This window comes from Hippichthys cyanospilos, chromosome 18, assembly GCF_059441005.1.
Source record: "Hippichthys cyanospilos isolate Australia breed blue-spotted pipefish chromosome 18, RoL_Hcya_1.0, whole genome shotgun sequence".
Classification (NCBI taxonomy): Eukaryota; Metazoa; Chordata; class Actinopteri; order Syngnathiformes; family Syngnathidae; genus Hippichthys; species Hippichthys cyanospilos.
The window spans coordinates 1,414,845-1,431,832 of NC_142386.1; the positions used below are offsets into that span (position 1 = coordinate 1,414,845).

General features: G+C 39.7%; 3 protein-coding genes across 3 annotated transcripts; all 3 read left to right on the forward strand.

The window, feature by feature from the left end:
* Nucleotides 1–3,382: 3,382 nt before the first annotated feature.
* Nucleotides 3,383–7,069, forward strand: LOC148408333 (collagenase 3-like). Its single transcript, XM_088440710.1, has 10 exons — nt 3,383–3,496; nt 3,612–3,859; nt 4,009–4,157; nt 4,853–4,981; nt 5,062–5,223; nt 5,529–5,664; nt 5,739–5,872; nt 6,275–6,434; nt 6,524–6,627; nt 6,720–7,069. The coding sequence occupies exons 1-10, from the start codon at nt 3,398–3,400 to the stop codon at nt 6,827–6,829; spliced, it is 1,431 nt and encodes a 476-aa protein (XP_088296836.1). The 5' UTR covers nt 3,383–3,397; the 3' UTR covers nt 6,830–7,069.
* Nucleotides 7,070–8,009: 940 nt separating this feature from the next.
* LOC148408334 (collagenase 3-like) lies at nt 8,010–11,448 on the forward strand. The gene is made up of 10 exons (XM_088440708.1): nt 8,010–8,123; nt 8,235–8,479; nt 8,570–8,718; nt 9,245–9,373; nt 9,466–9,627; nt 9,692–9,815; nt 9,884–10,017; nt 10,097–10,256; nt 10,341–10,441; nt 11,055–11,448. Exons 1-10 carry the CDS (start codon nt 8,025–8,027, stop codon nt 11,162–11,164), a joined length of 1,413 nt encoding a protein of 470 aa, XP_088296834.1. The 5' UTR covers nt 8,010–8,024; the 3' UTR covers nt 11,165–11,448.
* A 673-nt stretch (nt 11,449–12,121) lies between these two features.
* LOC148408335 (macrophage metalloelastase-like) lies at nt 12,122–16,533 on the forward strand. Its single transcript, XM_088440707.1, has 10 exons — nt 12,122–12,370; nt 12,453–12,706; nt 13,481–13,629; nt 13,700–13,825; nt 13,888–14,049; nt 14,865–15,045; nt 15,115–15,245; nt 15,361–15,520; nt 16,062–16,165; nt 16,241–16,533. The coding sequence occupies exons 1-10, from the start codon at nt 12,257–12,259 to the stop codon at nt 16,342–16,344; spliced, it is 1,485 nt and encodes a 494-aa protein (XP_088296833.1). The 5' UTR covers nt 12,122–12,256; the 3' UTR covers nt 16,345–16,533.
* The last annotated feature ends 455 nt before the right edge of the window (nt 16,534–16,988 follow it).

A 16,988-nucleotide genomic window follows, 5' to 3' on the forward strand; every position in this document is an offset into this window, starting at 1 on the left:
ATGAAGTGATTATTAGCCACAAAATAGCAGAGTGCTGCAGCAAGCGGGAGCCTGTTTGGGAATGCAGGCACCGGAAAATCCAAACCAAGATCTTAGCTAATATTGTTTTTCCACTGCGCTGTTATTCAGCCAACATTTCGATGACTAAATAGATTTCTGTTCATGGTGTCAAACAAGGGGCCTTTTGGGGATAATTATTTAAAAAATGATCAAGGGAATTTGCACAGTTCAAATGTTTTTGTTCTCAGTATTGAATGCCTTTTTTCAATCGAGGAACTACATTTTCTTTATCCAAAGACTTGAATGTTTTCCAATGATGAATAGGTAGCCGATTGTTGAAGGATTGTCTTAAATCAAGCCAATGTACTGTAACTAATCATTCGTTTCTGAGCAGTGTAGTAATTGATCTAAGATCTTCTTTTCTTTATGTGATAATGCATCACATATGTACCTATCACAAAAGCAGACTTTCGTCTCCACACTCAAGTCTCTTTATGGAACGGGAACTGACGGAATGATGATTTTCCGGTTACACATAGGGAGAATAGGGATCTCCGATTCACACCCGAATAAGGCTATATTTCTTTCCTCCACATATACCTTATACTGAATAGGAAAAATAGAATTGACTGGAGCTCTACATATACTTTTCTTGTGCAGAGTACACACATTTCGAATATTTTCCCCGCCATTGTAGGTAAATATTGCTGCTAAAACATTAGCTTTATCTTTGCAAAGACTTATTTTGATTTGTCATTCATGCGAAGCCAGTGACGCCTTGTTTATTCATTACATACAGTAAAGTTGACCAAATCGGACCAGTTCCCTTTTGTTATTGACGAAACCAGAATTTATACATTTCCTGTGCGGCTGAAGTCAAATGTCTTGTGTTGGTCTGTGGTTATCTTGCGTAGATTCTTCGCTGATTCATCTTGATGACTTGGAGTTGGTTTCACGAGCAGTCGAAATGATGTTTTTGTCCCATTCCCCATTAAAAATGTGCATTGATTTGAATCAACCGTTAATGGGTTACAGAGACAAAAGAATTTGTCACTTTTTGACATGCATCTCCTTCCAAATTCCAAATTCTCCTTCCAATTCCAAAAATTGATAACATGAGGGCTAGCATTTTTCTCATTCCACCTATTTGCGGTTTTCTGAAATTCTAAAATTCATTATTCCACTTAAAGGTTGTTTGTTTATCGTTCATTCCTATGGCACTTTTGACAATATGCTCAGAATGCAAGTCTATTCATTTATTAGTGGTTCATTATTACTGTCCGTAATGCTCTATTACTGTTTTTTGGTTTTATTGCCTACTTTATTATTTGCTCGATTGTGGGATGTAGTCTGCTTGGAGAAGTGAACAGAATAAGAATTTCGTCGTGTAATTCTCTACTTATTCCTAATGGTAATTTCAACAAAATATATTCACATTGTCACCAATTGAAATTCAAATCGGTTAGCTTATCAAATTCACTTTAGGAATACAGTAGCTTTCAACGAGCAAAAACTTCCATTCATGAGGAAAGAAAAATCCACATTTTCACCGGGACGAAACCAACACAACAACTCTACCTATTCCCAATGACAAATTGAACAAAACAGATTCACACACTTGCAATTCACAATTCGATTCCCCTTGGAAATGATCTGCAACCCTATTTCCCGCAAAAAAAAAAAAAAAATCCGCATGAATTCCCAGAGTCACATTGAAAAAACATCCATTATATTCAACATCAAATTTCAATATACATTGAGCATTTCAACCGTCATCCACGATTGCTCCAGGATTTGCGAATGTCTAGTATTCATGTGCAAGAACCTGCTTAAGACAATGATGCGATCACCATTACTTCATAGTTGCTGCGCTCATTTGTCTTACATCACCTTCCTGCTCTTGCGTTTCATATTGTCTTTTACAAATGCATCATCGCAATACCGTTATTGGTTTCTTTATTGTTAAGGGATTCCGGACGGTCGATTTTTTAAGCGCGTTTCAGAGACTTTTGACAAATGTTATTTCACTGGTTAAAATTCAACATGATGGATTGATTGCTAATAACAACAGAAAAAGAACGCTGCTTGCAACCAAGTAGTGGCATCGTAAATTCCGTCGCAACGATTTTTTCGTCTCCGATTTATGTTTTGAAGTAGGGCTGGGGGTGGAAAGTCGACCAAGTCGGGCCAATTGACATGAAAATCAAGCCGACTGAAAATATCCGTCTCAAAGCTTCGCCAAAACCATTTTTGCCACGCAGTTTTCTGTGTTTTAATGGCGGCCACGGAGATATAATAAATAGTTGCTTATTGTTCTAAGCAGTAAGAGGAACTGATACGGATTTTGAGCATAAAACAAATAAGGCCGTAAAATGCCAACATGGACCTGCACGTTTCTCATGATGATAATGATGTTGTGGTAAATTCAGATTTGGCAATAACCGCAGTGTACTGTGGCAAAGTATAATGTGGAAATGGGTGGCACGCAAAAGGAGTGTTTGAATAGTGCGTTTACATGTTGCAATAATGGTATTTACCATGCCGATTTTCAGCTGTTGGTTTTGCAGCTGTTTAATGCTTCACTGTAATAGTGTGGTTCAACTACTGAAATCTTTGTTTTCATTTAAAGATTACTTAGGTTATTATTATTATTATCAACTACTGAAATCATTGTATTCAATTAAATTATTCTTTATAGTTTAATAATCTAATCTTATACTATTATTTGTTTTATTTTGTTATTAGTACTACGTTAAATTCAAGCATGGATATCTTCATGATTCTGGAGAAAAAATAAATATTGATCATTGTATTTGAATATAACCTTCAATACAAAGGCAGTTCAAAAAATATGAACAGGTTTTTCTTCCCGTCTTAGCTTTACAATGTCATCAGAAGGCGAAATTTAAAAAGTAATTATGATTTCATCAAATGTTAAGGACAATAGGATATTCCACTTTTAAAAATGCCAATCTGCTTTCCATTTGTGTTGCAATTTTGATCCTACACATCAATTAATTAGAACTAAAACAACAATAGATAATAATGTACAATTAGATACACTTAAGATTCAAGATTTAATTATGTTCAACGGAATCAATTCAACTAAACCAACACATTTCATTGTTCCTGAGGCTTCAACCATATTTGATTAATTTCATTCATCAGCCTTCATTAGAATAACAATTTATTTCTTTTATTGTAAGTGCGCCGAAGCGTAATTTGTCAAAGCACGATTACAGGGTCGTTATGGAAAACTTTGAAGTCGGGTGAGTAATCGAAGACAACTTCCTCTATATCCATATTAGGGAAATTGAGGTTTCTCAACATGGAGACGTTTTGGCTATATAAGAGCGGCAATGAGCACAGAAGCGCAAGTTGAAATCATTGAGAAAACATGGCGTCTCTCAACGCGTGCGTTTTACTCTGCCTGGCGGCTGCCGTTTACTGTGGGCCTCTACCGCATTTGACGGAGCAAGACGAGAATTTTGCGGAGGTATGCTTTTTTTTTTCTTCTCATTTTCTCATGACATCTCTCATTCACGTCTGTCTAACTGAGTGGACGATTACTCTAAATTAATGATAAAATGGAATTTTTTTTTTCCTTACAGAGCTACCTGCGAAAATTCTACGACCTAAAAGACGAAAGTGGCCCGTCTGTGCGACGCGGGATCGGTCCGCTCAACAAGAAGCTGAGTGAGATGCAGAGATTTTTCGGTTTACAAATCACAGGAACGCTGGATGCGGACACCATGGAGATGATGAAGAAGCCCCGCTGTGGTGTTCCCGACAACAGGGTTGCTAGTTATTCCACTTATGGGGAGAACTTCAAGTGGCAGACAAATAGTCTGACCTACAGGTAAATGACCTGCACTAATATAAGTATATATATTATATATATCTCTCTATATATATATTACATAAAACATTGTATTTCGATGATTGTTTTCTGAGAAGAATGTGGCTCATGAACTGTATGCTGTCTATATATCTTTTTTCAATCTGCAGGATAGAGAACTACACACCAGACATGCCCCAGGCAGAAGTTGACTCCTCCATTGAAAAAGCGCTGGACGTTTGGGCCAAAGTCACTCCTCTTAGGTTCACCAGAATCTACAGTGGCACAGCGGACATCATGATCTCATTTGGTCGCCTGTGTAAGGACATAATCTTTATTTGAAACTGACATATTCATGAAACGTAATAGTATTGGCTTTCCTAATACTTTAGAAGTAGACCGATTTCACCGATAATTCTCGGTCTGGGTGTTTGCGCGTATATCGTACCCAAACGTCAAGACGTTCTGACGCCAATTCAGCATGTTGAATCCGCCAAAAAACACCCCGACAACGACTCTGAAGTTGTTTTATTTTTTTCAAACCAGTGTTTTTCGACCACTGTGTCACGGCAAAGCAGTGTTCCGCGAGATACAGTCAGGTGTGCCGTGGGAAATTTTCCCTTTTCGCCTTTATTTATTTTTCAGTATTTTTTGGAAACAGTGTGCCGTTTTCGGCTGCGAGAGCAGCGTGTTGCAAGGTAATCGTGTAATACATACTCCTCACCAATAGGTGGCAACACACTACTTTGAGACAAGATCTGAATGGGGTGTTAAAACAGTTTTTAGTTGATTCCTGTTGATAAAACCTGGATTAAATTGACTTCAAAATGTTACAAGGCCAACAAGTGTGAATTTTTTAAATTTTCAGCTGGCGGTGTGCCTCAACCATTTTACAAAAATATGCCTTGGCTCAAATACGTTAGAAAAACTCAGTTGTAAACTAATCAAACGGCGCACACCAGACTTTTCCTGACTTCCGACCTGCGCATGTAAACACTTTGTTTTTATAATCAGCACATGGTGATTATTACCCCTTCGATGGCCCCGATGGAACTCTGGCTCACGCGTTCGCGCCGTCGACGGGCATTGGCGGAGATGCTCACTTCGACGAGGATGAGACCTTCACCTTTCGTTCCAATTCCGGTAAATTTTCCCCCCCATCAGTTCTAAAAATCTCTTGGCTTACACTAGTGACTGATCATTTTGCTTTTGCTGTTGTGCAGGGTACGTTCTCTTCCTGGTGGCAGCGCATGAGTTCGGTCATTCGTTGGGATTGACCCACTCTCAAGACCCCGGTGCCCTCATGTACCCTGTATACTCGTACACAAACCCGTCCAACTTTCGTTTGCCGCAAGATGATGTCAACGGCATCCAGTCTCTTTATGGTATGTCACAGCGAGCTACGACGCAAAAAGTCTTATTTTTTTCCGGAAATAATCAAATAACTAGCATATAAGCGCAACCTGTCGCGCTTGCAAGGGGGCTCCTCCCACTTACGATCCCTTCTGATGGTTTCTTATTTTCCCCGGAGCTTTTCCTTCCTCTTCTGGGAGCTTTGTACAGGGGGTGCAGTTGTTTATTTTTGATGTTATGTGCGATGCTATCTGTGATTCCTCTTCAACTGTAAAGCCCATTGAGACAGTGCTGATTCAGGGCTGTCAAAATAAACTTGACGTTTTTCAATCGTCAGGCCCCAATCCCGATACGGATCCTGATACAAATCCTGACAAGCCTCAGCCGCCCTCCACTCCTGATGCCTGTGACTTGAACATGGTCCTGGACGCTGTGGCCACCCTGCGAGGAGAAATGCTCTTCTTCAAAGACAGGTATCACCGGAATTGAAAATAAATCATTCCAAAAAAAGTTTACTGGAGTTAAATCGTGTATTTTGTGGTTTCAGGTTCTTTTGGCGAGTCTACCCTCAGAGCAGGACACCCCAGCAAAGTTTCATCACAAACCTGTGGCCAAACGCCCCCGGAAAAGTTGATGCCGCTTATGAAAGCCAACTGTCAGAAAATGTTTTCCTTTTTAAAGGTACAGCATACGTAAGACTGTCACTACTGGATCTTTATACAATTATATTTGATTTTTTCTTTTTTAAATAGTTTACTAATTGTTAGTTTACTAACTATTATAGTTTTTTTCCCTATTTTGACATTTCTACACACGATTTATCAGACTAACAAAATTTGCCTTTTCAAAGTCAAATTACCCGACTTGGTCGACTTTTCTCCTCGGTTCTAGGTATATCTCATTGCTCTATAATTTAGCATACTGACCCGACTTGGTCGACTTTCCCCCCCTGTGTTCTAGGTAGATCTCACCGCTGTATAATTTAGCGCACTCACACACCGGGCTACATGTGGCATAGCATTTTCCCAAATACAAAAAATAATCTATCAATCGCATCCACTAAAAGATATTTTGTTGCTGCAGGTCGTCAGGTTTGGGCTTTCCGCGGCTATGATCTTCTTCAAGGATATCCTAAGACGATCTCAACATTCGGTCTGCCAAAAGAAGTGAAAAAAATTGACGCAGCTCTGCACGACGCGGAATCAGGAAAGACGCTGTTCTTTGTCGGCAAATCTTACTACAGGTACGCTGTAACCAGTCCATCACGCCATCCGTTGTGAGGAGTAAGGTGGCTATCTAGAAATAACTCCAATGGTTCTTTTTTGTCAAAAGCTATGATGAAGCTAGCAAGAAACGGGATGAGGGATTTCCTAAACGTGTCGATGAGACCTTTTCTGGCCTGACCGGGAAGGTGACGGCTGCTTTTCAGTACAAAGGTGAGTCAACAATCACTCAGTGTAGGCTCTTGAGTATAATCCCATTTTTTTTCACCTTGATAAAGAAAAATAACCGAACCTCTGCTTCACAGGTTTTACCTACATCTACAGTGGAACTCAAATGTTTGAGTACAGCCTGAGCAGCGGGACGCTTTTCCGTGTGTTGGGAAACAACTACTTCTTGCCCTGCACTAACGTCTAAGCAGCTGGGCGTCAAATTGAGAGGGCATATTTCCAAAATATTTAAGGATGTTAGGCATCATTGGTTTTTAATATGTGTTAGCACTTATCACGTTAGATGAAGTTAAACGGTGGCTGACAGAAGGAAGTCACATTGTTTTCATTGTACATGTATGTCACACTACAGTGAGCACGCGTTTGAATGTTAACTTGCAAAAACTGTGACCAAACAAGACCAAATAAAATTCCAGTATGTTATTTATTTCTTGTCAGCTCATTTTTAGCACATTCTAATACATTGTGTGGAGTAAAGGCCGTTTTTCACATTTTTTCAAGTGTTTGGCTCAATCCATTTACGAAAATAATCAATTACTTTAATACCTAACCATTTTAAAGTGATTGCATTAGGCCCTAATGCAAAGCATTATTTGAGTAAATCAGTGCCAAAGTCATGAAATACCCCTAATACTTAATTACCAAAATAACTGAGTAGCATTTATTCATCTAAAGTCATCAATTACTTTAGCATTTCATTACCCAATGTTATCCATTATAAACATTTCTAAACATATTATTTCCATCCATTTTTAGGCCCTACTTAATTCTTTCACATTTTTTCAAGAGCCTACCTAAATAAATCAACTACTAGAGGACTTAATTCCCTAAAGTAATTACTTTAATACCTCATTGCCTAAAGCAGTGCTTCTTAATTATATTTTGCATATATATATATATATATATATATATATATATATATATATATATATATATATATATATATATATATATATATATATATATATATAAATATATATATATATATATATATATATATATATACTGTATATATATATATATATATATATATATATATATATATATATATATATATATATATTTAATTGGGCTGGCAGCGGCATTGGTCAAATGGTTGCACCTTTAAAAGGAAAAAAAAAACTTTCTATATATTGATGAGAGGATTTTGGGTATATTATCATCCGCGTCTATCCACGCAGGTATTTGTGTAATTTGCCGTTTGCTGCTTTCGTCATATATCCCTACTTTTTATTTGATGACTAACCCAAGGCAGTCTTGTTGTTTGTTCACCTCCGATCTGACTCACGATGGCAGTTGCTCAACACGCCCACCCCCCAACTCCAATCCTATATAACGGCACTTCCAGTTCGGGGGCAACACGACACAAACGCAGAGGAAAAATGAGCTCCTTGGGATTTTGCATTCTACTCAACCTGGCAGTTGCACTTTACTGTCTTCCAGTGGCAGAAATTACGAGCCAAGATGAGAGTTTGGCGGAGGTAAGTCGCTTCTGTGTTTACTCAGGCGTATGCCATTATTGTAGTTTTTAAAAGCAGTTGTGACGGTCCCTTTAACTTCTGCTTTGTATTTTATTTTTTCATTTTTTGCAGGGTTACCTGAAGTCGTTTTTCAACCTAACGGAGCAAAGGGCACCTTCCAGACGGGGGGTCAGCGAACTCAGCAAGAGACTGAGTGAAATGCAGAGATTCTTCGGTTTACAAATCACGGGAACGTTGGATGCTGACACCTTGGAGATGATGAAGAAGCCACGCTGCGGCGTTCCCGATAATCACTTGGCACGTTTCTCCACTTTTGGAAACGACCTCAAATGGCAGAAAAACACCCTGACATACAGGTCCAATTCTTTTCGATTGGATCGCCAATGAAAAAGTTGTTGATCTAACAACGTGGCTTATGCTCTATATTTTTTTTTTCCAATGTGCAGGATAGAAAACTACACGCCAGACATGTCGCGGGCAGAAGTTGACGATTCCATTGAAAAAGCCCTAAACGTCTGGGCCAAAGTCACTCCTCTTAAATTCACCAAAATGCACAGCGGCACGGCAGACATCATGATCTCATTTGGTCGCCAATGTAAGTCGAGAAAATCGATTTTTAAACGGCGTCTTTGTGAGGCCGCTTGTCAAGTTGTGGTGTTTTTATTTGATCCAAAGTGATTGCTGATCTTCCTGTAGACACATGAAATCATAAGATGGATCAATATCTCTATTTAAACTTGTGTAAACTGTTTGATGTCATGTTTTATTTTATCGGCCATGTTGTAACGGGATAGCCGATGATAAATATCAGATGATTGGGTCCAGCCAATCAGATCTGTGTGTACGGTCTACACACGAGCTTGACTGTTTCAGCCAAATGTACGGTTGCGTAACACATCATTCCACAAAAGCGCGAAAACATCGGTGGCATGTCGATGCACGCGGCATCTGGGAGCTTTTGTTTTTAGAGCTCCTGCTAGCTCATTGGATCTTTGATGGATGGATAAGGCTAGCGACTAAAAACGGACCGCACGGACGTCAAATATTAGCCGATCAATTTCCAAACGCGGCGGCAACATATTGATTGACCAAATTTGACCTGAGCGTATTGTTATTATCAGCACATGGCGATTACTACCCTTTTGATGGCCGTGATGGAACTCTGGCCCACGCCTTCGCCCCATCTTCCGGCATTGGAGGAGATGCTCACTTCGACGAGGATGAAACCTTTACGTTCCGATCCAACTCTGGTCGGTTCATGTTTTTTTTTCCTCACAGTACCGATCACATTAAAGGGCTTTGGGATTGTCTTCTTATTCTGCGATTTTTTTTTTCCCTCCAGGCTATGTCCTTTTCATGGTAGCAGCCCATGAGTTTGGTCACTCCCTGGGCTTATCTCATTCCGATGACCCGGGCGCCCTCATGTACCCCACGTACTCTTACAGAAACCCCGACACCTTCGTCCTGCCCCACGATGACGTCAAAGGCATCCAAACTTTATACGGTGCGTATAAATGTGATCTACCGCCAAAGCATAACCTATAATTCCAAAACGATTTTCCCTCCAGGCCCAAACAAAGATTCGAATCAGCCGGGTCCTGCGCCCCCCACCACTCCCGACGCTTGTGACTCAACCACGGTGCTCGACGCCGTGGCGACGCTACGAGGAGAAATGCTCTTCTTTAAAGACAGGTATCGCCGGAATCGGATGATACACGCCGGCGTTTCGATGAATGTCGCTCACGCCTTTGTACTTTCAGCTTCTTCTGGCGAAGCTACCCTCAGAGCAGGTCACCTCAGCTGAATCGCATCGCAAACTTTTGGCCCCGCTCTCCGGTTAACGTCGACGGCGCTTACGAAAACCAACATTCCGACAGGGTCTATATCTTCAAAGGTACGTTTGAAGAACCCGACGCAGCGTCGGCCTCGCCTCAATATTCCACATCGGCCGTCAATATCTTCTCCGCCTGTAGATCAGCAAGTGTGGGCTTTCTCCGGCTACAATCTGGTCCGCGGCTATCCACAACATCTCACCACATTCGGCCTGCCCAGAAGCGTCAGGAAAATTGATGCAGCGTTTTATGATGTGCAATCAAGAAAGACTCTGTTTTTTGTGGGCAGTTACTACTACAGGTAAATAACAAGCTGTATTGTTTTGTTTTTTTTTCCGAAAAAAACAATCGGCTTCTATTTACTCTTTCACCTTGTTCTCTTAAGTTTTGATGAGGCCAGAAAGAGTGTGGACTATGGATTCCCCAAACGTATTGACGAGACCTTTTCTGGGCTGAGTAAGGTGACGGCAGCTTTCCAGTATAGAGGTGAGTCGAAAAAAATGGATGAAATGAATGATGATAGAAATCACAATAATGATTATGCTTGGAAGCATTTAATGTGGTCCCTCGCTACAACGTGGTTCGGTTTTTGCCGCTTCACTTTTTCTAAGTCAAACCAGCCTGAAAAAAAATAATGTTTTTTTTTTTCAGCGATAGAAACAAGCTAAAAAAAGGGAACAAATCAAGAAGGAAAAAAAAACCCTTTTTTTTTGTTGATTTTCATTTATTACCATAATTTTTATTGCAGGTTGACCTCATTACTTTTCTTTAGATTCTTTTTTCCTTCTAAGTCGGATCAGAAAAAAAAAAAAGATTGTTTTGGGATATTTTTTTAACAAGAGATAACAAGCTAAACCAAAAAATTAAACAAAAACAAAACAAACAAAAAAAATTCTTGATTTTTTTTCCTCCTTCTCAGGCGGACCAATTAAACCATATGTCAATTATATGGCTTTATTTTTATTTTTTTAATAAAAGAAACAAACCGAAAAATGGGAACAAACGCAATAATACTCATGGGAATAATATAAATATTTTTTTATAATACTTAAAAAATAAAAATGAGTTTTTGTAAATTAACATTGAACCTATTTTCCAGGTTTTACCTACATCTACAGCGGACCTTACATGCTCGAGTACGACTTGCCCACCGGAAGATTGTTCCGAGTACTGAGGAACAGCTACTTCTTGCGCTGCAATAATTTTTAGATTCAGGTGACAAGATTTTCAAAAATAAAAACTGGAACACAAAGAGTTCAATGAAATGGAAACATGTAAATTGAGTCCCACAAGGAAGTATCTATAACAAATATAAACGCCAGTCCATCTAGTGAGAAGTTGTTGTGTTACTACTTTAGCTAATGCTAAATGCTAGTCATTGCTATATTGAATTAGCATTTACAGTTGGCATTTTAGATATGCTACTGTGTGAAAACCTATTTACGATTGTATTATATTAATATAATGTATGAATAAATGTTGTATTATTTGTACTCCTGTCTTCATTTTGGGGTCACTTGTTGCAAGTATTTTTGAGCTACCGAAACCTGGAGACGTGACTGATTCCAACAGAACCGGAATTAGAAAGTTACTCCAAATTAGAAAGTGTTAAACTTGTAGCACAGTAATTTCATGAAAACCACTAATATGCCATTTAACAAAAAAACAACAATAAGTGCGGCATTAACAGAGCGCACCTTCTATTCATACGTAACGATATATTTCGAAACCTCTTCCAATTATTGGAAATGAACACTATAACATCACTCATAAATATGATTCAGTAATGACAAATTTGATTTCAGGATCCAATAATGGCACTTGAGTGCTCCATATAGACTGGCGCAATGGATACCTCCAATCCGACTGTTTTTCTTTTTAAACTCCAAATGCCTAATTTGTTTAATTCCACGTAAATAAATACTCCAAAATGACGGTATGTTGGAATAAAAGACTTTTCGAAACATTACAAAGCTAACACGGAGGTTGCCTGTTACTTCTTGCGTCAAAACACGCTTCCCACAATGATGTCCTCATCTCAAGCACGAGCTTGTCGAGCAACGAACCGCATCTTCCAATCTGCGGCCTTTCCAAACATCGATACAAACCGCTGCGTCGAGATACCGAATTCAAATCTCCATTTGCTAGCGAAAGGGCCTGTTCAGACAATCATTGGAATGTTTCACCGCCCGGTCTTGCGTCTTTCTCTGCTTTTAACCTCATATCCCAACCGCCATCTCAGGAATTAACCCAGGGCTTTACGAGAGCGCGGAGCCCTTAATCTTTACGCGCGGGAGGATAATGATCATGGCAGGCCCATCACTTGTCAAAGCGGTGGCGACGATGATGACAGTAGCTGTCGTCGGAGCTGTGCCCACCATCCTAACCGGCGAAGAAGATGTGGCTAAAGCTCAGGTAAACACCGCTGCATGATCTGTAAGACCTGGAAAAGAAGTATTTAGCCAGTATGGGCCCCGCGTGTGTTTCTTTTGTCCAGGATTACCTTTCGCAATATTTCTCCGAAGTGGGTGTCACCACCAATAGTGAGACATGGCGTAGCGGTCTCGATTCCTTTACAGACGCTCTCAAATTAATGCAAGACTTCTTCGGCCTGGAGGTGACGGGGGAGCTGGACACCAACACTATGGAAGTGATGTCACAACCCCGCTGTGGTTTCACTGACTTGGATCGATTCAAGTATGCCCACTTTGAAGGGACACCCAAGTGGCAAAAGAATGTCATCACATACAGGTTAGAAAGCGATCAAGTCCCCTTAAAATACCGGTCAGTAAACGATGCAGTAAATAATCGAGAATGCCGAATCCAACTTTTCGAAAATATGAAATAGCAATCATTAAAAGTATGTTACCGAAAAGCTTTTAAACTCATTCGGGGTGGCGATGACTTACGATGTGGAAGATCTGTTTTTACTGAGCTTCGTTAACAACTTTTGATGTTAAAGATCCGGTTTTTACTCATTCAGTGCCAGTGACGACATTTGACGTTAAAGATACATTTTTACAAGGCTCCACTGATGACTTTTGATGTTGAAGATCCATTTTTAACTGGACTTCCTTCATGGTTGCAGAAGTCGGAGGTCCTTTTGAACCGGATTGGCATTGAATGAAATCTCAATCTAACTCATTCGGTGCCGGTGACGACTTTTGACGTTAAAGGTTCATTTTTACCGTGCGCCATTGACAATCTTTGATGTTATAGATCCATTTTTACTGGCCTCCCCTGAGGGTTAAAGAAGTCGAAGGCTCTTTTTAACCAGAATTGGTATTGAAGGAAATATCTCAATCTAACTCATTCAGTGCCAGTGACAAATTTTGACGTCAAAGGTTCATTTTTACTTAGGTCCACCTATGGCTATAGAAGTCAAATGTCCATTTTGAAAAGGTTGGCATCGTATGAGTTCATGATGAATAAAACTTTTATAGACGTGCTTATTAAGAACATACTAACAAATTGCAGAAATTGAACCTTAATTAAGCCTGAGTTGCGTGTGTCACATGTTACCAGGATAACGGAATATACACCAGATTTGAGTCAAAGTTTCGTGGACGCCACGCTCGCCAAGGCCCTTCAAATCTACAGTGACGTCATTCCTTTGGATTTCAAGCAGATTCAAAGCGGCACTGCAGACCTAATGATCAAATTTAGGGGTCGTGGTAAGCGTCCTGGGACAAACGCTCGATTGCTAATTAGGGGATATTAACTCGGCATCTCTTTCAAAACCAGACCATGGGGATTTTGCACCCTTTGATGGTGAGGGCGGAGTCTTGGCTCATGCCTTTTCCCCTGGTGTGGGCAGAGGGGGTGACACCCATTTTGATGAGGATGAAACCTGGAGTCTGACTTCATCAGGTGTGGTCATCGATGAATCCTTATCATGCCGATGTTTCCATATTAACTGGCTTGGTCCACAGGAACCAACCTGTTCTTGGTGGCAGCCCACGAGTTTGGGCACGCACTGGGATTATCCCACTCCAAGGTGCGAACAGCCCTCATGTACCCCACCTACAAGTACGTTAACACAGAAGGCTATGTGCTACCGGACGATGACCGACAAGGGGTGCAGGCCATATACGGTGAGAGTTTGGCCTTTATATACAGTATGTAGGCCCATATACGTATGAATGACAATACAACCACAATACAGTATGAAATGCCTCCAAAATATGCATTGGAAATAAAATCTCTAGTAATACTAATACATATATATTAGGGTGTGCCAAAAAATCACATAAAAATGAGGATTCTATTTCAGCATTTACCACCATTCAGAATTCATTTAAAACGTTCCAAAATTGAAATTATAAAATATATTTTTCACTTTTATTTACGCTATTAAAAGCTCGCTTCAAAGAGTGGCAGTTGTGGGTCACATGTTTTTGTGGGGAAAAAAAAAAAGGAACGTTCCTTCTTATTCAAAACGTAATGACACTTTGTCTCCTTTTGTTCTTCTATTTTGCAAAGCAGGCAGAAGTAGTATGATGAATATTTGTACATCTATAGATTCAAGCAGAAATCATTGCTAATTGTATTGAAGGAAGTCATTTTGAATCAAAACTTGTTTTGGATGGAAAATGTATTCTAAATTGAATCGTGGACGCAAAAATAGGATTCAAATCGAATCGTGAGACACTCAGGATTCCCACCCTAATATTTATTAATGCATATTTACAGTATCAATACCGTGAATACATTCAAATAAACTGCATAAAAATTGTAAAGTTGAGCATATTAATACAAACAGAGTGATTATTCATGAAGTAACATTTTATTGTATCATGCTGAAAAGGATAATCAATTATTCGTTTTTTCATCGGCATTTGTGTCAATTGTAGTTTAGATCGCCATTTCTTGTAAGGTGCATCACTAATGGAAATTGTATTTCATCTAGGAGTCAGATCATCAACTAAACCGACAGCTAACCCAGCGCCAAAGCCGCAACCTGAACCAGAGCCCGAACCGACACAAGGACCAGACCACGGATCTTCTCAGGAACCGGACAGGTGTAGCCGCAATCTCATTTTTGATGCAGCGACCTCCATACAGGGTCACCTTTATTTCTTCAAAGGCAGGTAAGACAAATATCTTTCCGTAATATCTCAAGTGTAATGCAAACGTAAACCGTCGTGTTTGCCTTCAAGCCACTTTTGGAAGAGGAGCAGCTACTGGGATGGCGTCTCTTTGAAGACGATCAATTCCGTCTGGTCTGGGATCAACAACGTCGATGCTGCTTACGAGTATAGGCAACGCGGCTCGGTTGTTTTAATTGAAGGTACAAAAGAGTCGGATACGATGAAACTGCTGACGCCGCATAGTCTCAGAACCGTTTTAAAGACATTTCCGGAAATGCTCGGAAATGAACTGCAATAGACGTTTTGGTGATGCAGGGGACCGCTACTGGCAAGTCCGAAAAAATGCCATCCTACCCGGCTTTCCCAAACCTCTCAGCGACTTGGGCCTGCCTTCGTCTGTCACCAAAGTGGATGCCGCCGTCCACGTTCCATTTGTGGGAAGAACTCTCTTCTTTGTAAACAACAAATACTGGAGGTGAGTCATCCGAGTAGCTAAACATACAAACAAACCTACAATCAGGATTTTGGGGGCCGATCAGGGATTTTAAAAATGACCAATAAGCAATCATTGTTCCAAGCACAAGACAGGGTACTTTATTTACATTGTTAATTTACCCCATATACTTATATAATGTACATAGAGTATCAATACAAAACAAATATTTATAGCGGCCAGGACGTGAGTTTAAAAATCACCAATCCGATCACGAGATATGTACAATAATAAAACTTTTTGACTTACTGCATATACAGTACTTGTATGATGTTTTAGAGTATCAACAAAAATATGTATATATTTTTAAATATTTATATCATAATCATAATTTCAATGATCCCACTACCCTTGATGCTGGAATCATTCCCAGATAAAAAAAAAAAAAAGAAAACAGAGAAAAACAAGGTGATTTAACACATGACAGACTCTATTTTTGGCTGTATTGGAATTTTATAGCTCACAGAGAGTCTGCCGATCGTATATTTGTCAAAGTTTAATGTTGATTATTGTACATGTTTAGCTACAATGAACGAAGGGGCAGAATGGATCGCAGGAACCCCAGAATGATTCGCACTGAGCTCCCCGGGATCGGCTACAGAGTTGATGCCGCTTTTGCGTACAGAGGTAAGTCATTTTCAAGGATGATTGCCCTTTCAAAGATTATGTCCGCAGTTGAGACTCCCCATTTTTTTTTTGCAGGATACCTCTTCTTTTCGTATGGATCCAGGCAGACACAATACAATTATATGAGAAGAAGAGCCGTTCGCACGTTGATGAGCAGTGATTGGATGGACTGTGACTGAACGGTCACCCAAGTCTGCCTTCCAATGACAGTATTTATCCTACTTGCTGTCCATTAGGTCTAAGGGGATTTCGCTTTTTTTTTCTTTTTTAGAAAACTATGTGATAGTAATCAGCATGGGCAACAATGACACCACATAACGGCAGAACAAGTGTTATGTCATCTTTAATAAAGCTTTGGAAGTAAATGATGTACGTTTTGATCTGTAATATTTGTGATTGAATCATTCGTCAACGATTATTTTTGTAAAGTTTTTTTCCTATGTATATATTCTGGGGTCAATTATTCGCAGATTTTTGCCCTTTGGGGCAGGGATGAATTTCGTCAACACAGCACTGCCACCTACCGACAGAGGTACTGTATGTACACTTTCAGTCGCTTTTCTACCCAATCAGAAAACTTCAATATGTATTGCATGTTCATCCGGATTTTGCGTAAATGCATTAATTGCGGCCCTCGAGGGCCGACTTTGGACACCCCTGCTGTAAATGAAAGTATTTTTTTTTTATTGACACTGACTTAAAGAGGTAAAATGTTCTGTTAGACTTTGCTTCCTCGTCAATTGTGCGTTTTTTAAAATGCAGTTAAGACAAAATGAATAACTTGAAGCAAGGACTTGTGACTTCAAGGAATCTTAGATTACTG